General features: G+C 32.3%; 1 protein-coding gene and 1 long non-coding RNA gene across 3 annotated transcripts in view; both read right to left on the bottom strand.

Moving 5' to 3' along the window:
* The window catches only part of LOC127729204 (vacuolar protein sorting-associated protein 16 homolog), a 40,681-nt gene that overhangs the window by 10,485 nt on the left and 6,078 nt on the right, over positions 1-24,118 (bottom strand). For both annotated transcript variants that reach the window (XM_052236908.1, XM_052236909.1), the window contains exons 2-15: positions 22,774-22,865; positions 21,376-21,476; positions 19,826-19,954; positions 17,492-17,636; positions 16,600-16,718; positions 15,150-15,269; positions 13,746-13,801; positions 10,622-10,696; positions 9,580-9,674; positions 6,831-6,907; positions 3,633-3,758; positions 1,854-1,981; positions 1,273-1,417; positions 32-166 (exon numbers count right to left, since the gene is read on the bottom strand). In XM_052236908.1, coding sequence (XP_052092868.1) covers positions 32-166; positions 1,273-1,417; positions 1,854-1,981; positions 3,633-3,758; positions 6,831-6,907; positions 9,580-9,674; positions 10,622-10,696; positions 13,746-13,801; positions 15,150-15,269; positions 16,600-16,718; positions 17,492-17,636; positions 19,826-19,954; positions 21,376-21,476; positions 22,774-22,865 — 1,543 coding nt within the window. The remainder of the gene's footprint in view (positions 1-31; positions 167-1,272; positions 1,418-1,853; positions 1,982-3,632; positions 3,759-6,830; positions 6,908-9,579; positions 9,675-10,621; positions 10,697-13,745; positions 13,802-15,149; positions 15,270-16,599; positions 16,719-17,491; positions 17,637-19,825; positions 19,955-21,375; positions 21,477-22,773; positions 22,866-24,118) is intronic.
* On the bottom strand, positions 18,635-19,799 carry LOC127729216 (uncharacterized). The gene is made up of 2 exons (XR_007994549.1): positions 19,029-19,799; positions 18,635-18,715 (listed from the first exon to the last, which is right to left on the bottom strand). It is a non-coding gene; the product is annotated as an uncharacterized LOC127729216 (long non-coding RNA).

Genomic DNA, 24,118 nt, shown 5'->3' with positions numbered 1-24,118 from the left:
TGATCATACTTGAGTATATAAAAGTACCTACTCTAATGGCTAATTCTTCTCTGCCACATTCCAGAGCTTCATTAGCTACTTCTGAGTAGGAGACACCAGGTGTATCACCAAGTTTTTGGGCAATCGCTCTGGCAATGATTTCATCATCTTGATTTTTCTGCTTAACCTATTCAATGAATCATAACATATTATATATACTCATGATCCCTTCTGTTTAATTCTTAGCATATTTAAAACTTCTCAAAATGAAATCTTAATGTTTTTTCTTTGGCATAAATGGTTTTGCGTCTATGACTGTACAAATAAGGGTAACTATACCCCATAACTTCATTGCAGACTCATGTTTTGACAGATGCAAGAAACAAACTTCAGAATTTGCCAACAAACTGTTTTTAATTTAATACAGAAACAAAGTTCATTGGATAAAGACATCTTACACTCTTGCCACTTTATCTGCATAAAAATTGTTAAGAAATGTTAGCTATGCTTTTTTTTATTGCAAAATTGAAACTGAATAGACATCGAAAAAAAAATCACATTTTAAATTTCGATTATTTATATGCAGAATTTACATAAATCGCAATAATTAATTTATGGCAATAAAAAATACTTAAAATATTTTTTTCCTGAATTTACAGTAATCAAATAAAGCATAACTTAAGTTCATTTATGAATTTCAAAATCTCAACAACAGCAAAGACCAGAAACAGATCCAGGCTCCTTAATATGGACATATTAAAGTTTTCTACCAAAAACTGTTGATTTTATTAACAAATATAAGAAATATATGTATTTTTCAATTTCAAAAATATGCAGTTCCCAGTAAATTAGTGTTCCAGACATTATAATGATCTTGATCTGACTTCTGTCAAGACCAAGAGTTTGGTCCCAATGAATCAAAATTAACTTAAAAAAAAGACAAAAAAACGCTAGAATCAAAAAACATCATTAAAATATTAATATCCATGGTTTTCATGGTTATTGGTGAACAATGAATGACAGTGTTCAACAAAGTCTCCTAAATGCTTTTTGCAGAATTTGTCAAAACAAGTATCAAATTTTTCCTTAATCCAGGAAAACTGGAAACCTCTAAAATAATTAAATGGACAGTATAGTCCATAGAAATGACGTTTTAGTAGTAGTATTTTTCATCTCAATCTGTGCAAACCTTAATTCCTAAAAATTGAAGTCTACTTAACATTTTCCAATATACAGATTTTAAGACATTTTTACTATAACAGATGATTGTGTAATATGTTGAATATGTAGTACCTTATAACATGCCCAATGAGCCAGTATTCTAGAACTTCCTTCAGCTTCTGGTATCTTCAAATATTGACTTATCTTGATAGCATATGCAAAGAATTTCCTCAGTACTAATCTATCTATCAAAACAGTTGTTGTTAATTTTTCTAATCTGGAAAATTTGTTAAGAAAATACACAATCTACTTTATAATATTATGAGTAAAATCAAAAAGTAGTTTAGTTATTTGTTAAGCACATTTACCGGAAACCCTTGAAAATGAATTAATGTTTTGCAGCTCGATAAAAAATTAAAAGTTCTTGCAAAACAAATGACCAAAAATATATAATTTCAAACAATACCATGACTCAAAATACCTCTGCTTAGCAGATATACAAATATACAGTGACCTATAGTTGCTTACATCAACATTATTTTAGACTCAGTCAGATCATTGTCTCAACGTCAATCGTACCACATCTCCTTGTTTTTTTTTAAAGTTTAGGTAAGTATAGCAGTTTAAAAGACTTGCCAGATAATGAATGACCTTTTTATCTTTCTCATTTCTGCAATAGTAAGTGACAAAATAATTAATTTTAAAAAGGATACTGTGTATATGTCAATGGTATTCCTATCACATGATTCCTGACTTGGTTAAGTACTCGTAACATCTGACACATGTCAACGAAGGCTTGTGGATTATAATCTGTTAAGAAACACTTTCCAAAGGAAGCAGCCTGAAATACAAATATTAAAAAATGCCATAAATATTTTCGTTTTCCTTAAAAAATGTAGTTTTGACAAATGAGAATACATAATTGGTGCAACATTTGAATAATTTTAAGTCCAATGATCATGATTCTGATATGAATAAAACAGATTTAATGCACATGATTTCCTTATAATAATTCATATAAAAAATACAACTGTACTTTAAGCTTAGCCTACGTAAAACTTTTTTTTATTATCTTAAATATTTGCTTAAAATACAATACAAGTTTCTCCTAATTACACTTTTAGGAAAGGGTTTGGTGTTTTGTAATAATATTACTATTGCGGATATATTTGTTTGGCCAACATCCAATTAGATGGAGTCTACTGTATAAATTGATATATCATTGCACAACTACATATAATAAATTGCTTCACCGAGCGCAGCTTGATACGACCGCAGAGGTCCAACCCTGAACAGTTAGGGCAAAAATGGACACAATAATCGCGCTTGATACAGGTCTGAATTTGGATTGTAATTAAATATTTGACACATAATAGGTTTCTTACACAGAATAACTGTAGTCAAAGAACTTAGAATTGGTTATATGATTTGAATTTATATTCAATTTTTTTCTTTTGTGCAATACACTTTGTTGTTGTGAATTGACCCCCCTTTTTTTTGGCAAAAAAATAATATTTGAAGAATTTTTCTTTTTAATTTCTGAAATCTGAAATGAGAAAAAATTGACCCCACATGATTTCTCCCCCCCCTAAATTTTTTTTCACCCCAAAAAAAAATTCTTTCCCTCAAGATATCGTCATAATCTCAATTCAAATTTCCAATGGAGTTTGCAACCATAATTACCCATTTAAATACATCATAAAAGTCTTAAAATAGAAAATGACATACATAATCATGGCTAAAACTAATATTCCTTAATAGTAACTTCTAAAAATAAATTGACAGCTAATCATCTCAAGACAATACAACATTTCTTTATACATAATTTAAAAGCAATGTAAGGGAGGTATCAAAACGTTGTGTTTGGATTACCTCCCTTACACTGCTTTTAAATTGTCTTATGTAATTGTCCATTAACCAGGAAACCCTTGTTTTTTCCCCCTTTTTGCCCCTAATTCTTAAACGGTTAGAGCCATAACCCCCCAAAGCAAATTCTTAAATAATTTCAGAGAGATCCATACACCGTTCCACAAGTTATTGTCTGGAAACTAGAAAAATGCTTATTTGGGCCCCTTTTTGGCCCCTAATTCCTAAACTGTTAGGACCATAACCCCCAAAATCAATCACAACCTTTCTTTTGTGGTTATAAACCTTGTGTTTAAATTTCATAGATTTCTATTTAATTATACTAAAGTTATTGTCCGGAAACCAACTGTCTTCAGACGAACGCTGACGACGACGACGTGATACCAATATACGACCGCAAAATTTTTTTGCGGTTGTATAAAAAGCATTCAAAAGTGCATCAACTGGAAAAAAGATGCAAACAACTTATGACTTATCTTTATTTAACTGCATACCAAAAATTACATACATCAGACTTTGGACAACTACATTTTTTGAAAATATATGAATATATACAATGACTATAATGCCCCATCCACTTAGTGGTAATAACATAAAATCAACTTTTCATTCGAATATATTGTTACCCTTAATAACTGTTTCTGTTTTGTTGGTTCTAGTTCATGACCCGATGCCTGGATACATTGATCTACCGCTATATCTAGTTTGTCTTTTATCATTCTGACATACTCATCTGCTTTCTGACTTCCTTTCTGAAAACAAATTACTGTAAATTCAGAAATTATGGCGAGGTTTTTATTAATGTGAATAATGCGACTGGGAGAGTTTTGCAATAATAAGAACTTCCATTCTTATATCTGATGCATATATCTATATGCAAATTTTACTGAAATCGCATAATTAATCTCATTTGTTCAATTTTCAAAAATCACAATAATAAATGCACGCAAAAATTTTTGAATTTAAAGTTAATCAATAACTGAATGGTTGTCATTTGCTTAAAGTCAGGTGGCAAATATTTCATTAAAATTCAACAGAAACAAGAAATGATTGTAACAGGATGCTGTTACGAAGTCTCCCAAACGAAGCTCCCATAATTCGTAATTCCCAGGGTCGCCTGACATTGAGCAAAGTCCAGTGAAAATTGGTTTGGTCCGGTAAAGTTATATGCATTAATGATGCCTGGGGACTAACCCTGTATATCATTCAAATCATCTTGGCATGACAAACCAGAATATATATAGTTTAGGGGTGGGGATCTCAACCATTTACAAGATACTAGAACATTGGGGGTTGGGGGGAACCCCTGGGGACTGACCCTATACATCATTCAAATGTTCGAGACATGACGAACAGGAATATATAGGGTTTAGGGGTGGGGATCTCAACCATTTACAAGATACTAGAACATTAGGGGTGGGGGGAACCCCTGGGGACTGACCATATACGTCATTCAAATGTTTGTGACATGACGAACAGGAATATATATGGTTTAGGGGTGGGGATCTCGACCATTTACAAGATATTAGAACTTTCTCAAATGGCAGGGGGGTCGGGATGACCCCTGGGGACTAGCCCTGTATATCATTCAAACCATCTTCGCATGACAAAACCAGAATATATATGGTTTAGGGGTGGGGATCTTGACCACTTACAAGATATTATAACTTTCTTAAATGGCAGGGGGTGGGGGTGACCCCTGGTGACTAACCCTGTATTTCATTTGATGTGCTTTAACATGACAAACCAGAATATATATGGTTTAGGGATGGGGATCTCAAGCATTTACAAGATATTAGAACTTTCTCAAATGGCAGGGGGTCGGGATGACCCCCGGGTACTAACCCTGTATATCATTCAAACCATCTTTGCATGACAAACCAGAATATATATGGTTTAGGGGTAGGGATCTTGACCACTTACAAGATAATAGAACTTTCTTAAATGGCAGGGGGTGGGGGTGACCCCTGGGGACTAACCCTGTATTTCATTTGATGTGCTTTATCATGACAAACCAGAATATATATGGTTTAGGGGTGGGGATCTCTACCATTTACAAGATATTGGACCTTTCTCAAATGGCAGGGGGTCGGGATGACCCCTGGGGACTAACCCTGTATATCATTCAAACCATCTTAGCATGACAAACCAGAATATATATGGTTTAGGGGTTGGGATCTTGACCACTTACAAGATATTAGAACTTTCTTAAACGGCAGGGGGTGGGGATGACCCCTGGGGACTAACCCTGTATTTCATTTAATGGGCTTTATCATTTAGAACATTTTAAATTAAAAACATTGTGTCTATCACAAGTGGTTTTCAATTTATAATCATTTGAAAATTTAAAAAAAATAATCCCATAGGGTTCTATAGTAAAACCCTCTTTTCTTTTTGCCCCTCAAAGTACCCCTTTATAAACCCCATTGCACAAACAAAACCCTGATTGCACCACTAGACATGTTAGTCTAACATATTGTAAAACCCTAAGTTAATCTGACAAGTGGTTTTGGAGAACGGGTGCGGACAAGTTCAAATTTAAAAGCGGCGGAAGAAGAAGAAGAATAATAATAATAATAAGAACTGAGCAAAACCAATAAGTCTTCCCAAACTTCGTTTGGGAGACTTAAAAATTTCAATTAATACAGTAGGTAGGTTCTGTAAGGTAGGTTGACAGTAGTAAAGGGGAGGAAAATATGACTGCCAATCAAAAATGAGGGCATGCTGGATAGGGGCAAACATTTTGTCTTTCAACAGACGAATTACAGTTTTGTACAAGGTTTCAAAATTGTGCAGTGTGTGTGGCACTCACCATACACAAGGCATCAAATTTGACATCCACATATCAGCAAGATGTGGCTGCATATATTTACACCCCTAACAGCTAAATGGAAATCCCTCTCAAGCAAATATTATACTTCAAGACAGGAGAAGTATATACCCCTATAGCCAAGTCACAGTTGGGGTTTAAATCAATGATAAAGAGTGTTTTATTAGTAGTTAATTTTTTTATCATGCATATCATTCAGTATTGTGGTTTAAATTAAGACAAATGACTTACTGACCCATGATGAAAGCTGTGAAAAACATTCTGGAAAGGGCTAATTTTTATTTCTGTTTAGAAATGCTGTCATTATTTTTTTCAGGATTAATTTCAGGAATTTTCTAGTTGGCCGTCACTGAATATAAATATATTTTCTCCTCTTTTCTGTTTGGTAACAATAGATTATTCAGACTTTTTAAAAAATAAAAGCACATGGCAAATTTTACAGAAAAAGGTAGAGTTCCAGTAAGAGAAAAAAAAAATCGATGTGGAGATTGAAACTATAGATTAATTTATTTAATTTATTTAGTTGTCTACTTTACCAAGAAACAGATTGAATATTGCTTCTTCAATTCTTAAATAATTCCTTAATTTGACAGATCCTTACTGCAAGAGTGTGAAAGGTACTTAATTCTCTGTCTTCTTAGCAGCCAGTTTCTTGTAAACCTTTTCCTCACTCTTGTATTATTTCTAATTCGCCTTCATAAAATGGAAATACACAGAATACACAGTGAAAATGCAATGCAGTCATTCTGTGAGAAGTTTCTTTGACACATTTTTCTCTTTGTAAACATTGAATTCCTGCCTTTTCTTTAACAAAGACTTTAATTTTTGATAGTGACAACAGATGACTTTGACCAAGTTTTCTTGTTCAAAGTTTTCTTTTACCAAGTTTTTGATGGAAAACTTTGATAGTGACAAGATGGCTATAGGATTGATGTCTCATTGATGTTTTCCTCATGTTTACTTTAATTTTAAATAAATATCAATCTGTTTATACCATAAATTCTCTGTTGGCTTCATACAACATGGCACCTGGTTCCATTGATCCTATCTTAAATATTTTCTCTGTTACATCTGAAATATAACATGTTTTTATCTCATCACAATGTATTGTAAATTAGTTTATTTTCATTGTTATCAATTTTCATGCTTTCAGGAAAAAATATATTTCGTGGATACTTAATTTTGTGGTTTTCACTAATTCTCAACACAACTGAATATCAAATTGATACTGTGGAGCAGGATCTGCTTACCCTTCCAGAGCACCTGAGATCACCCCCAGTTTTTGGTGGGGTTCATGTTGCTCAGTCTTTGGTTTTCTATGTCGTTTTGTGTACTGTTGTTTGTCTGTTATTTTTTTTTTTTCAGCCATGGCGTTGTCAGTTTATTTTCGACTTATGAGTTTGAATGTCCCTTTGGTATCCTTCGTCTCTCTTGTTAGCTCACCGGGGCTCGAAGGGCCCATGTGAGCTTATGCCATCACTTGGCGTCCGTCGTCGTCCGTCGTCGTCGTCATAAACTATTTAAAAAATCTTCTCCTCTGAAACTACTGGGCCAAATACCTTCAAACTTTAACTAAATGTTCCTTAGGGTATCTAGTTTGTAAATTGTATCCGAAGTTTTGATCCATCGACAAACATGGCCGCCATGGCTAAAAATAGAACATAGGGGTCAAATGCAGTTTTTGGCTTATATCTCAAATACTAAAGCTTTAAGAGCAAATCTGACTTGGTAAAATTGTTCAATTGGTCAAGATCTATCAGCTCTGAAATTTTCAGACGAATCGAACAACTCATTGTTGGGTTGCAGCCACCGAATTGGTAGTTTTAACAAAATTTTGCAGTTTTTTGTTATTATTTTGAATATTATTATAGATATATATAAACTGTAAGCAGCAATAATGTTCAGCAAAGTAAGATCTACAAAAAAGTTAATATGACCATAATTGTCAATTGACCCCTTAAGGAGTTATTGCCCTTAAAAGACAATTTTACACAATTTGTTCATCAAGTTTGCTAACATTTAAAAATCTTCTCCTCTGAAATACAGGTGAGCAATTCAGGCTCTTGAGAGCCTCTTGTGTTTAATAATTCACCTATTCCCATGAATTTCCCAAAATATGTAACCAATAATAATTATAAATTAGTATTAAATTCTAAGATTAAGAGCTTGACCTATCATATAGACAACTGTATACTGTAGACAAAGAATTTTTTGAGTGCATCTATTATTTTGTTTCATGAACAATAGACTCAAATGCAAGATTAATTATTGCAAATTTCAGGAAATACTGCATACAAATATATGTAATATTATTAAAATTCTGTAATATTATTAAAATTTAAAATGTGAAACCTATCACTTAGTAATTTTAACAATAATAAAATCAAAGCAACAAGAGTGCACACGCTGAAATGTCTCGCCTTCTTTACTAATCATTGATATTATGTTGATAGTCCTAAATATAAAGCTTTACTACAACTATCGCATACACTTGACATGATCCAAGAAAACGAGGTCAAGGTCATATAAACCAAACAAGAAATACATGTACACCTTATAATCATTCAATACACTAAATATAGTTGACCTATTGTTTATAGTTTCTAAGATACAGACTTAACCAAGAAAACAAAACATTGACCAATGAAACATGAAAATGAGGTCAAGGTCAGATGAACCATGCCAGGCAGACATGTACAGCTTGCAATCCTTCCATACAACAAATATAGTTGACCTATTGCTTATAGTATTAGAAAAACAGACCAAAACACAAAAACTTAACAATGAGCAATGAACCGTGAAAATGAGGTCAAGGTCAAATTAAACCTGCAAGACTGACATGTACATCATAAAATATTTCCATACACCAAATATAGATGACCTATTGCATATAGTATTAGAAAAAAAGACCAAAACTCATAAACTTAACTTTGACCACTGAACCATGAAAATGAGGTCAAGGTCAGAAGACACATGCCAGCTAGACATGTACACCTTACAATCAGTCACCAAATAAAGTAGACCTATTGCATAGTATAAGAAAAACAGACCAAAACACAAAAACTTAACTATAACCACTGAACCATGAAAATGAGGTCAAGGTCAGATGACACCTGCCAGTTGGACATGTACACCTTACAGTCCTTCCATACACCGAATATGCTAGCCCTATTGCTTCTAGTATCTGAGATATGGACTTGACCACCAAAACTTAACCTTGTTCACTGATCCATGAAAGGAGGTTGAGGTCAAGTGAAAACTGTCTGACGGGCATAAGGACCTTGCAAAGTACGCACATACCAAATATAGTTATCCTAATACTCATAATAAGAGAGAAATTAACATTACAAAAAATCTTAACTTTTTTTTCAAGTAATCACTGAACCATGAAAATGAGGTCAAGGACAATGGACATGTGACAGATGGAAACTTCATAACATAAGGCATCTATATACAAAGTATGAAGCATCCAGGTCTTCCACCTTCTAAAATATAAAGCTATTAAGAAGTTAGCTAATGCCGCCGCCGGATCACTATACCTATGTCGAGCTTTCTGCGACAAAAGTCGCAGGCTCGACAAAAATTACTGAATTTACATTATTATTGAAGACTGTATGTTGAAATTAATTTTTTCTTGAGTCATAAAAGTGTTATTAATAACTACATAGTTCTATAAATAACTAAATTGTTCAATATATTTTATTATCTTAAAAAAACTTTTTTACAAGAAAATAAAATTTTACCTGGAACTTTATGTAGAAACTCATGCTGATAATTTTGTATAATGCGAAGTCCATCATCCTCTTGTGTCAGGTGTACAGGGGAATCAAACTGAAATCTAAGAAACCAATTAAATAAAAACAAGCGGCATGCATGTCATTTTAAGCGTAACTCCACCTCTATTTCAATGTATCAGAAAACAGGAAATAGTTTCCTGACAAATCCCAAAAGTGCATATACATTACAACTCATCACTGTTCAGAGGTATTGGAGAAATGTGTAACAAAATTTTTAAAGTTCAACATTTAAAATAACTAAAGTATCGGCAAACAGTAAGTAGGTAGCTGACAGAATCGAAAAGTGATAACTTGTTACAACTCATCTCTGTCAAAAGTTTATCCAGCTCATGTTTTCAAGGAAGTTCCAACATCCTGGTACTTTCAATGATCAAATGGTCAGATATAATGTAGATTCCTTAAAATCGTTACATGTTTCTAGATTATGTTTGATTTCCAATCAATGGAGAATGTAGATTCTGCCCCCTTTTGTATATAATGTAATAAAGGGACATAAAGAGAGAACTGTAAAAGTGACGCCACCCAAATTCGAACTTGATCTGAGTTTTGTGGTAATAAGCATTGTGTAGAAGTTTCATAACATTTGGTTGAGGCAAACTAAAGTTATAGAACGGAAACAAATTTTGGGACATACATACAGACAAGGTAACACTAAATGCCCCCGCCGCAGTATTAGAAATGACTTATCTTGAAACTATTCGATAGATATGAATAAAATAGGATGTGGACAAAATATCAATGAGATAGCAAGAAGTTTAAAGAACTAGTTTATAATGGTCAATGAGATAGCAAGCAGCCCAAACAGTTTAATGAACTAATAGATAAACACAGGATATGGGTTATCCATCTATAGCAAAAAATCAGTACATGCACAGCAAAAAACACACAAAAAGCAAAGGAACAGTGCTTTTATTGCGGTTCTTCATGTCAAAGTCACAGTGAGGCCTTCACCCAAAAGGAGTTTATTATTGTAAGTTTTCTTACTTACTTGATCCAATCTTTATCTGGTCCCACTACCAACATGATTTTATCCCACATGGCAACAACAGCTCCACTGCCACACCTTCAAGTAAAACAACAAGTATTACTTATATATATACAACAAGAAGGCACTTTAAAAATAGGGTCACCAACTAAAACAGGCAATTGTGGAATTCACTTATGCATTCAGTGTACAAAAAGGATTGGACCACCACTTATAGTTTAGATTTTTAAGTGCCTTCCCTTTTTATCACGCATGTTTTTTTATGAAACACCCTTAGAAGAAACACATGAATTTATTAAAAAGCATTAAATCAGCAGGAAAATAGATCATTCCATTTAAAGATCATTTACTTTTCATTTTAACAAGTTTTTCTTTAATTAATAATTCATTAATTGATAAATTTAGAAATGAAATTATTAAGAAATTAAGGTTCTAACTCCCTCGGGCAAAGTTAATTAACCTAAGGTGAATTTGGCTATGCTTTTTTGGATGCTTTGTATCATATAGCTCTTCACCTATTCAAGTATTTATACATCCTTGGCTCAAACAAATTTGGGTTTGAGCGTTCCTGGTGAACATAAATTCAGAAATGTGCTTCCAAATTTATTTAGTACTATAAATTCAGAAATTATTGCATGCATTTATTATTGCGATTTTTAAAGATGAACAAAAATGTGAGTATAATTATTGCGATTTTATGAAAAGCTACATACAAATATATGTATTTGATATAAGAATGCGAGTTCTTATCACTGCGATATTCAAGTAGTTGCATTATTCGCATTAATAAAAACCTCAAATTAATTTCTGAATTTACAGTATTATTTTCTTTTTCTCTAAAGGTCATATCCAAATTTTTTTGCGTAACCTATGTTATATTTCTCAAAGATGCAATTTGAAATAAAAGAAAACAACAATTCCTTTCAAGCATTTAACTTGATAGAACGTTTCCTGCAAAATTGGTCACAAAATAAGCATGACTTATCTCCCTTTGAATGTGCTTTCTATGTCAGTTGTGCATTTCTAGAATTGTATTGACCAAAATTCCTGTGATCAGCTGATGAAATGTATTATTTTTTGACAAAATTCTGTGTACTGTGAAGGGGTGAAAGTCTAGAGCATGAGAAAGGATTTTCATGTTGATCAAGGAGGGGACTGGGTTCAAAAACGGATACAAACAGTTTATTGCAGTTAAGAAAAGCTGTGCACAAAAAAGCTTCATTTTCATCAGCATCTTTGGAGATAGCTGTTCTATCTTCCATCCCAAATCTAGGAAACTTCAGCAGCTATTACTATATTGAAACTATGGCTTTCCAGTAAAAAAAAACTATAACTGATCCTCAAAACCCTGTGTTTCGCCTGTGATTGTTGCTGTCAGTGTGAAAAGGTAATGTAGACTGCCAAAAACTAGGGCCATTTATTCATAAATAATTACATTACATGTATGTTTCATTATAATACGTTATTTTGATTGGCTAACAACAATCTCGCGTCATTCTGAAATTAACCTTCATTTTAAAATGAACGTAACATTCATGATGAAACGAGCTTCCACAATAAAGTGCACAGGTAAATAAAAGAAAAACTTGATAGAAATCGTGTTTTCATGATCATAGCAAAAAAATGTAATTATAAATACTGAATGCTTCTTTTAGTAATTTCATAGGGTTGTAAAAGCATTGACCGTGCGCACATTTTTAGAATGAAGTGCTTCCACGCTTCATACAAAATGTACTTCGGTCAACGCTTTTACACCCCAATAAATTTACAAAAAGAAGCATTCAATTCTTAAATAAAATATAGAAAAATATTTTAAAGAATCATATTTTTTTCTTCAGATGCTACTTCTTGGTCTTGAAGAAGCTTCTGTTCAAGCTTCATAACATTTTATGAAGGTTTAACAAAGTTATTGATGTCTAAAAATTTGAACCCAAAAATGTATATACAAGTTGCAAAGCCTATCTATTTGAAAAATACGGAAACATAAAAAAATAAAAAAATTACAATACTGTACACATATTTTGATCTATAAAAAAAAATCTGCAAAAATTTAATTAAATTCCATAAGGGTTTGACGAAGTAATTGATGTCTAAAAAACTTTGACCAAAGAATGAACCTAAATGTTGACAATGATGATGAAATATAGGATGACAATGATGATGAAATATAGGATGACCATGATGATGAAATATAGGATGACCATGATGGTGAAATATAGGATGACAATGATGATGAAATATAGGATGACCATGATGATGAAATATAGGATGACAATGATGATGACATATAGGATGACAAGGATGATGAAATATAGGATGACAATGATGATGAAATATAGGATGTGACCATGATGATGAAATATAGGATGACAATGATGATGAAATATAGGATGACCATGATGATGAAATATAGGATGACCATGATGGTGAAATATAGGATGACAATGATGATGAAATATAGGATGACAATGATGGTGAAATATAGGATGACAATGATGATGAAATATAGGATGACAATGATGATGAAATATAGGATGACAATGATGATGAAATATAGGATGACAAGGATGATGAAATATAGGATGACAAGGATGATGAAATATAGGATGACAATGATGATGACAATGATGATGAAATATAGGATGACAATGATGATGAAATATAGGATGACAATGATGATGAAATATAGGATGACCATGTCTTGCTTCTATGATAAAAAATTGAAGGCTAAAAAAATAGTAAAAGAAAATCTTTTTGTTAGATTGTATGCAAATGTAACATATAATGTCCTTCAAAGGAGGAATTTCAGCAGGATGTTTTGTATTACAACTACTCATACTTATTGCTCATTGCAAAGCAAATTTTATGATTTGGAAGACATCTGAAAACTTTATCAAGTGAATTTCTTTGGAGAATTTAGACAAAAGTCTGTGAAAAATGAAGTACATAAATTATTATTACATTAATTTTATCCAAAATTCTAATTATTTGACTGCTATCGTACTCAATGTCTAGATACTTTAAATCATCTTTAATATTTGAGATAACAAACATTGCATTAACATAAACAGTATTTACCATTAGTATTTGAGATAACAAACATTGCAATAATATTAACAGTATTTACCATGCTAATTGTTGTGGGCACTGTGGTGACTTTGTATTAAATTCACAATAACATTTCTGTAAAAAGAAATACATTCAAACTAATTATATCTGAAAATGTATATGTTCAAGACCATTTGAGTATTTGGACAATATGCATATGATCATGACCATATGCATATGCATATATACTTAATGGTCCGGCTAATAATTAAATATGAGTTACATTTTCTGTAAATTGCACAAGGTATGCTGACTCTTCAAGGTGTCATAAATCTAGAGTTTCTAAAAATAAAATTTTGACTTATTATTATATGGTAATCATTGTTACATGCTTAATGAAATAAAGTGAATTATACGAACAAGTAAAAATTATAGTTAAAGAATTTTTACATGGTCATTATTGATTTTTCATTACCAAATACAATATGACGACTTTGGAAAATAACCTGAAGAAATATCTAAATGGACCGTTTATCAACAAGTCAACTGTTTAATCACCTCCATTTGGCCCCATTGAACCCTCTTTTTTCATTGTTTTCCTTTATTTTGGTTTTTAAATTTGTTTTTAATAATTAAAATTTCTTAAATATTTCAAATTAGTTTTAGTTATCTAATGTGCTCTTTCTCTTATTCATATGATCTTACAATAACAGTGGTTTACACATGCTGTCCCGTTTTTCTTATGTGGAAAATTAGAACAGAGGGTCAGCACATAAAACTACTGTTATTGTAGGATCATGTGAATAGGAGCAAGAACAAAACAATTAATTGAAAACAAGTTAAATTAGAAGTATTGTTTTCTGAAAAAACTAATCTAAACACTGGGGAAAAACAAAAAAAAGGTCCATGCCGAAAACGCCTGTGATTTCAGCTTTAAATTGACTCTAGCGAAGAATCAGACGATATGTCAAAGATAACAGATTTCAGTTAGTAACTTGTTAGGATTTTTGGAAAAAATGCCTATATGGTCTAAATACTTGTATGGTCAGTCCTGTAAATAATCAAACTAGTATAAATTCATATGGTGCGACCACACACACATGCTCGGACCATGTGAGTATACGCATATGGTCATGACCATACGCATACGGTCCAAATACTCATATGGTCCAGAACATATATACTGCACTTAATTTATTAACATTATTTCAGGCAACAGCTTAATATAAAAACATTTGTCAATGTCTGTTGGAAACCTTTCATTAACAAAAAAAACATGCATAACAAAATTGCAAGCGTTGTTGTGCTAATCATACCCTAAGCATAATTCAAATTTTTAGGAAACATAATGTAGGTGTCTGACAGATTTGAAAAAGAGAAATCATGTTACCACTCATTACTGTTAAGCTGCTGACCAAATATGAAGGCATTCTGTTCAGTTGTTTCTGTGAAAATTGTGATGTATATATTTACTGGTATTTACCTGTAAATCTGAGGAGCCAATCCAGATTACACCTGAATCTGTAAACATGGCCAGGTATTTATTACTGTAAGAAACTGACATCATTACATATTCATTAACCTCTGCTGAAATCTGTGGACTCTGAAAATAGAAAGTTACAAGCATTCTGAAAGTTCTGTATAAGCAATACAATGTCACCTACTGGCAGGAACATTGGACATGTTAACACTTTTATAACATTTGATTGAGGAGGTTTGGTTCATTTTCATTTAATATAGGGTTTATAGAATAAACATTATTGAAGGTGTTAGGAAGGTGGATGGTGGGCGGTAAATTAAATAATAGCACTGTAAAACTATATCAACTAGTCAAGACTGCTATGAACCAAGAAAGTGATTATACAAAGACCATGCATATGACTTTACACACAGATAGGGTACATCAATCATTCAGTGGGAGGAGTCTGACCTCACTGACCTTTAGATAATATACTAATTGTTGTGTAATTAATTTTTTATAAGATCTGGTATCATAATCTGCATTTCCTCACCAACAGAGATTATTTTGACATGTATCTGATTAAGAAAGGATTAGTGTGCCTCCTAGTGAGATTCCAGTTGTAACTTCAAAGTGTCAAATGCCAGGGAAATTAACCTCAAGATATAACAAGTGGTCTGTGTATGTTAATTAAATGTATCCAGAAAGTCAGCATCTTTATTAACACATTAATTATTAAGTGTAAGCTGGTATGGCTGTTTGTATAAACAGTACTTATATTACATATAAGTACAATATTTATAGAATGCTAATACTTTCAACAATTGTCATGATTGTCAGCATATCTCAACCACTGAGGAACCAAAAGTTTTTTCTTTAAAAAAAAAACTGATATTTACAAGCAGTTTTCTATACCAAACGGCCTAAACTTCTGAAAAAGTAGCTCAACTGATAAAACTTAAAATTTTTCCACTTCATATGATATGACTATAAGCTGAATATTTATTAATTCAGGCATTACAAAAATAAGTGCAATAAACAGATATTTTCAAGCAAATATTTCTATGTCCAAGTAAAACTATTTCTGTAAAAATTGCTCAATCTGAACAAAACTAACCAGACTGATTGATTGAGTGAACATATAGTCTCCTTAAAGGGGACTAGTAAAAAGTACAATGTGTTAAGTTTTAAAACATACATGGTCTTAGATTTGTGTTAGTTCAAGGATTATTTGTTCTGGGCTAACGATTCTTACAAAAATGGCTGTATCCCTTACTTTTAAATCTCTTTTGTAGATTAAACTTAATTTATTTCATCAAAAAATAAAAGTAAAAGCTTTATTCACTTATAATGTATTGGTAATCACTGATCTTAGGAAACATACCGTTTTATGCTTCCAATATGTTTTACCATAATTTCAGTTAAAAAAAGGGGGGAATAAAGAGAAGAAGAAATAATGGTATATGTCATCTACCTGATACTGGAACTGTCCACCATGATCAATCAAATAAAGTTCTTTCCCTTTAGCTACAAGTGCTCGGGACTGACGATCTAAGTTTATTATGGTCCAGCTACTAGGTGCTGTCTGCAATCCTAAAATATTCACAGTGGGAATATATTATATATAATTTATTGACAAATTCACAAATTCTCACATCAGTATGTGTTGGGTTAAAAAATTTCATACCCTACCAATCATTGAGGAACATGCTACCATCAATTCATGGAGAACAAACTTAACAGACCATATTTGTTGATATAAACCATGCCTAACTTTTAAACAATCAAGTTACTAGTTTGTGTAAAATGAGATTAGAGCCTAAAAATAAAGAGACCTTATTGGAACTTCTACATTGTGCAGATATACATTATTTTATAAATAACAATTAACTATAAGCAGCTACAAACATTTCACGTTTATTTTTTAGAAATAAATATTTGTTGATAGAGGAAAAAAATTGTGTGTATTTTTGTGGATGTTTGATTTTTTTAGTGGTTTTGCCAAAGTCGGCATACAAACCTTTCCAAAATTTACACTTCGTTGAACATTCAAAGTTTTGGTTCTCCTTTACCCAAAACACCACATATAATAATAAATGGACAGCATTTACCTGGAACTTCAGCCAAAACACCACAAATAATAATGAATGGACAGCATTTACCTGGAACTTCAGCCAAAACACCACAAATAATAATGAATGGACAGTATTTACCTGGAACTTCAGCCAAAACACCACAAATAATAATGAATGGACAGTATTTACCTGGAACTTCAGCCAAAACACCACAAATAATAATGAATGGACAGTATTTACCTGCAACTTCAGCCAAAACACAACAAATAATAATGAATGGACAGTATTTACCTGGAACTTCAGCCAATCGTCGTATCCTAGGATCGTCAACACTGTTGATTATAAATATTCTAAATGTACTCGTTAAAATGGCTATCCCAGTTCCTTGGAAACTATTAAAAATTTGACAGTCTATCACCTTCACATCTTTGGCTTCCTTAAATGAATGGCAAACATGTAGAAAACCAAATAGAATATCGATTCATTTGCATATATCAAATGCATGTTTACTTTTATAAATACAATAAATTTACTGGTAGATTCAATTTGAATGAGACAAAAAAATGAATTTTTGTGGAAAAAAAGAGGAGCACAAACATTGCTGATGATAAATCTAAACTGCTACATTAGGAAAGGAGAAATATCAATAGTACAAGGATTGATATATTTTATACCCCTGCTTTGATAATGCAATCTTGATGAAAATGAACAACAAATTAACAAACTTTTACATTTAGGAAGTAATGCTTTATAAAAACATAAGAAGCAATCTTGTTAAAAAATTACGATGCAATCTTTTTGAAAAATCTCCAAATAACATAAGGAGAAATATTTTAACCTATGAGATGGTATGCAAACCCCCCAAAATCACTAAGATTAAAAATTAAAAAATCCAGGTGCACAAACTCATGTCACATAGAAAAATCTGTGCAAATTTAGTGAAATTTTGCTGTTTTCAAAGATTTTTAGATTAACAAACAGATATAATAAAATGCTCCGCTGGGTGCAGCTTGATATGACCGCAGAGGTCGAACCCTGAAGAGTTGGGGCAAGTATGGACACAACATTCAAGCTTGATACAGCACTGAATTTGGATTGTGATTAAATATTTGACACAGCATAGGTTTCTGACACAGAATGAATGTGGTCTAAGAACTTAAAAAAAAATTTTAATTTACCTATATAAACCATATCATTATTCTTTGCTTTTATATATAAATCAGAAATAATCAATTTAAAATGGAAAATTTTAAAGAAAAAAAGGAAAAAAAATCCCCCCTCAAATTTTTTTGAACCCCCTTATGATTCATCACCCCCAAACTCAATCCCAGCCTTCCCTTTGTGGTATGGTACCTTGCAGTACAATTTCAGAGAGATCAGTACACTTGAACACAAGTTATTGTCTGGAAACTAGAAAAATGCTTGTTTTTTGGCCCCTTTTTGGCCCCAAATTCCTAAACGTTTAGGTCAATTACCCCCAAACTCAAACCCAGCTTTCCCTTTGTAATATGAAACCTTGTAGTACAATTTCATAAAGATCCATACACTTACACACAAGTTATTGTCCTGAAACTAAAAAAATGCTTGTTTTTTTGCCCACTTTATGGCCCCTAATTCCTAAAATTTTGAGGCAATTACCCCCAAAATCAATCCCAGCATTCCCTTTGTGGTATGGTACCTTGCAGTACAATTTCAGAGAGATCCATACACTTGAATACAAGTTATTGTCTGGAAACTAGAAAAATGCTTATTTTTGGCCCCTTATTCCTAAATGTTTTGGGCAATTACCCCCAAACTCAATTCCAGCTTTCCCTTTGTGATATGTAACCTTGTAGTACAATTTCAGAAAGATCCATACACTTACACACAAGTTATTGTCATGAAACTAGAAAAACGCTTGTTTTTTGCCCTTTTTTTGGCCCCTAATTCCTAAAATTTGGAGGCAATTACCCCCAAAATCAATCCCAGCATTCCCTTTGTGATATGGAACCTTGTGGTTCAATGTCAAAGAGATCCATACACTAACACACAAGTAATGTCTGGAAGTTACAAAAATGCTTATTTTTGGCCCCTTTTTGACCCCTAATTCCTTAACTGTTGGTACCATAACCCCCAAAATCAATCCCAACCTTCCTTTTGTGGTATTGAACCTTATGGTAAAATTTCATAAAGATCCATACACTTACACACAAGTTATTGTCATGAAACTAGAAAAACACTTGTTTTTTGCCCCTTTTTTGGCCCTTAATTCCTAAAATTTGGAGGCAATTACCCCCAAAATCAATCCCAGCATTCCCTTTGTGATATGGAACCTTGTGGTTCAATGTCAAAGAGATCCATACACTAACACACAAGTAATGTCTGGAAGTTACAAAAATGCTTCTTTTTGGCCCCTTATTCCTTAACTGTTGGTACCATAACCCCCAAAATCAATCCCAACCTTCCTTTTGTGGTATTGAACCTTATGGTAAAATTTCATAGAGATCCATACACTTAAACTAAAGTTAGAGTGCAAAAACCAATGTGTCTTCGGACGACGATGACGACGACGACGCCAACGTCATACCAATATACGACCACAAAATTTTTTTCGGTCATATAAAAAAGTATTGCAATATTATGTACCTGTCCCATTCCAAATGTTCTTTTGAAATTAAGGAAGAAGTCATAGACTAAGACAACACCATCATCCTGTACACAGAGCAGATCCTCTGTAACTGTCCATCCCATCTTCACTATCTGTCCACTGTTCCACTGTAATAACAAGGACATACTTATAGGATACAGATATAAATATAAGGAGGTGTGGTATGCTTGCCAATGAGATAACTATCAATACAGGACTCGGTTGTTCATCTCTCTGTTGAATATAACCCTTGGTTAAATATGACTCAGTGTTAAATTTTTTAACTGAGGGTTACGTAACCAAGGGTTAAAATTCTGTTGTTCAACTTCTTTTTAACTCTCTGTTACGTAACCCTTGGTTAAATTTTCAGTGAATTTAAATTTTTATCTAAATAAGAATTATGAACACTTTTCTACTCAGTACTGTCCTAAAAAACTGTTTGGTCAATAAATATGATTTCTTAATAAAACAAATCACTTTTCATCGTTTAAGTTCATTAATAGAACAACAACAACGCAGACGTGACAGAGAGCACCTTTTGCTTGAAAAGAAGCGTTGACAGTTAATTATTTGATTATAGATAAATACATTATCTTATTAAAAGATATTCAATTTAGTTTTTTTTAACATAGATGATAAGGCGAAAAAAGTGTTGATTTGAAAATGTCTGAGAGACGTAAACCTTGATGCAAAAAAGGGGGAAGGACTGTAAAGTGTAAAACATAATAATCAGTTTTGATTACTAAGGGTCGTAGAAAACGAAGAATATGTTGTATCAAACCTTCAGTGACCTTTCCAATCCAGTAATAAACAGGGAATCGAACTTTTAGACAAAACTATTCCTTGGTTATAATTTTAACAGAGATCCAAAGCAAAGGTTAAATCTAAATTATTTAACCAAGGATTTAACAAAGGGTTAAATGTAACCACAGGATGAACAAGCCTTTGTTGAAATTTAACAAAGAGATGAACAACCGAGTCAAGGTGGTTATCACTAAGAATTTGTGACAGCAGGTTCATGGAATCACCATTTTTTACCCTGGTGAGTAAGACAATGGGAACAAAAACAAAATCTGCAACTTATTATCTTATTCTCCACAACAAAAACAGCAGATTATTAAAATAAAATCTAAATTTTAGATAAAAATTTTAATTTTTTCTTTGAAATGATTATTACTGAGATCAGCTAATACAACATTGTACAATCTTGATGCATTTTTAGAGTAACCATTTCAGAAGTTGATGAGTCCAGACAGATTTTCATAAGTCCAGGCTATGACTCATGGACTAATCTGAGTAAGAATCCTGTTTATGCACTGGTTACTCTGTTTAATGTTTGTAAATATTACCCATGAGCTTTTTCACCTATGAAAAGAAACTGAAACATGTTCCACTCTCGTAACTATCGCTTTCATTTTCAAACCAAGTCTAGTAAATGAAAGTATCTTATGATTTTTTGTGAAAAAACCCGTTTCATTTCACAATCTGGTCCAAGTTTCTTTTAAAAAAATAAATTGGTCATAACTTTCTACTTGTAATTGACACTCACCCTCATTTGTCCTATCTGATAACCGGCTGCTGTATAGGTGGTGATAACTGGCTTAGTGCTGACCTGTACCCTTGCTGTTTGTGCATCATCTCGTAATAATGCTATAAACAAAAGCAACAGTATTAGAACTTCAGATAAAACTACAGATACCAAAATGATGGAAAATGGACAGACAACCCCAACCATCACTACATATATATTCTGCCGCTTCAAAAAGTTATACCAATAAATTTAATAACTGCACTTTTTCAAGAAGAAATGTGTTTCGATGAAAGTTTCAATTTCAAATCAATTCTTCAAACTGATCAACTGGCTCAAAAATTTTAGTCCATTGCTTGCAAATGGTTGTTAGCATAAAGCGAGTGCAGTGATATACATGTAATTCCAATACAAAACTACATACAAATCCAAAGATTGACCAAACAAACTCCATCAAAAATAAATGTGGAATGTGTCCATGGGACACAGATGATGCCCCCGCTTGCATATCATATAAAGATATAAAGGGACATAACTGAAGAACGGTAAAAGTGATGCTATCCAAATTTGTACTTGATCTGAGTTTTGTGGTAATAAGCATTGTTTATAAGTTAAAGGGAAATGAAAAATTCAGCAATTTTTATGTTTATAAAGGGGCATAACTCAAGAACAGTAAAAGTGACGCCACCCAATTTCAAACTTGATCTGTATTCTGTGGTAATAAGCATTGTGTATAAGTTTCATAACGTTTGATTGAGGCAAACTAAAGTTAGAGAACGGAAACAAAAAACTCAGCAATTTTTATGTTTATAAAGGGGTATTACTCAAGAACCGTTATCGTGACGGCACCCAATTTCAAACTTGATCTGTGTTTTGTGGTAATAAGCATTGTGTATAAGTTTCATAACATTTGGTTGAGGCAAACTAAAGTTAGAGAACAGAAACGAAAAATTCAGCAATCTCACATGTAATTTTTTTACATGGATTTCACTTGAAATTTACACAAAAAATAATGGTATTTTTCATGATTTTAATTAAAATTTGAAAATCTAGATGGTATTTGCATTATGTTATTTAAAAAATTCACTTGAATTTCACATGTAAAAAATTCATGTGACTTTCACATGAGATTCACATGAAACTAACATGAACTGATTTCACATGAGTTTCATGTATAAGCTAGTTTGAGGTGAAATTCATGTGAATTTCATGTGATTCACCTGAATTTAAATTCACCTGAAATTGATGTGAGTGAAACTTCCCTGTGCATATTATGTATATTGGTCAACCAAATCATAATGGAATGTGTAAAACTTTTAAAGAAATGACTTCAACTTTACCATTAAAAATGATCGGGTCAAAAGACTTTGAACTGTAGGAATGGGATATGGTTCTTACAGGATTTATTTATTTACTGACCTATTGGTCCACCATACTGACATGATGCCACAGCTACAAACTTATTGAGATCTACTATGTCAGCCCATCCCATAGAATACAGCTCAGTCTTTCTGAAATTAAATATTCATATAATTTAACTATTTGTTGTAAAAAAAATTTGCTTTATAGTTTTGGCATGTTCACCGACTGGTCTCATGTAGAGTCTTTATTATGCAGGAAGCCATTAAAAGTATATAACTACCAGTTGGAACATTGATTAGGGGGAGGGTCATATTTGGATTGGTACAACATGTGAGAAGTACATTTTTGTTCTACATGCATAAACATGCAGTCACATTCAATCTGATTTTGATTGCGAGATTAAAGTTGCGTGTTCAAAGAGTACCTCACCCTATGTGTATAGAAGAACAATAACAAAACTTATTTGAAGGAGTCAGAAGGTGACATTTTGTAGGAATAAATATTTTCTCTAATTCTTACCCGATTTATCCTTTTCCTGACCTGTTGATTATTTTTATATAATCAACTTGTGGTTTGTTTGATCTCAGTTCTTCTTTGGTCAAAATTTGATTATGACGTCAAATTTTCTTGCTTTCTTCTGAATTTCCTATTTTGACGTCATGAAAAAAGGTGACCATACCTGATGACGTCACATAGAAAGAACACATCTTTTTGCAGATCATTCGAAACGAAAGATTACAATTGTCTGTATATCGTATAAAAATCATAAGAGAAATAGATTCCACCACCAAATCTCGTGCAATAGGATATTTATCCTCTCTTGACATTTAACTGTCTTGGTGGACAAATATCATATCACACTTGATGCAGTGGTAGAATCTATCTTTACACCAGCTCATAGAAAGGAATTAAAGAAACCATATAGCACTGCCTGATTGAAGTATCTACCTATCTGGAAATTCAGGTTTCTACTCTACATTTACAATTCAATTGTTTCTTTCTTCTGCAAATTATATAATATGTTATATAAGTAGGGTACTTGAAAACAAATGTGCGAAACAAAATAAAAACGAAAGGAAATCCGCCAAAACAAAAAGGAAATACCTAAGAATTGAATGCTTCTTTTTGTAATTTTATTACGGTGAAAAAGCATTGACAAAAGTTGTTAGAGCTAAAAATGTGTGCATAATCAAGGCTTTTACAACCCTATATATGAAATTACAAAATGAAGCATTCAATTCTAATAATTACCATTCAATTCTAATAATTATATTTATATTCTAAAACAATAAAGATTTATGTCAAGCTTTTCTAATGTTTTCCTACGCATTGTTGTGACATTCGCATTGTAAGCATGTGCAGTCATGTATGTAGCATTTTATTAAGAAATAAGATATAGTTT

The sequence above is a fragment of the Mytilus californianus genome, unplaced genomic scaffold, assembly GCF_021869535.1.
Source record: "Mytilus californianus isolate M0D057914Y unplaced genomic scaffold, xbMytCali1.0.p SCAF_2, whole genome shotgun sequence".
Classification (NCBI taxonomy): Eukaryota; Metazoa; Mollusca; class Bivalvia; order Mytilida; family Mytilidae; genus Mytilus; species Mytilus californianus.
Note: the sequence above shows the minus strand (reverse complement) of the source record. Positions and strands in the feature narration are given on the sequence as shown.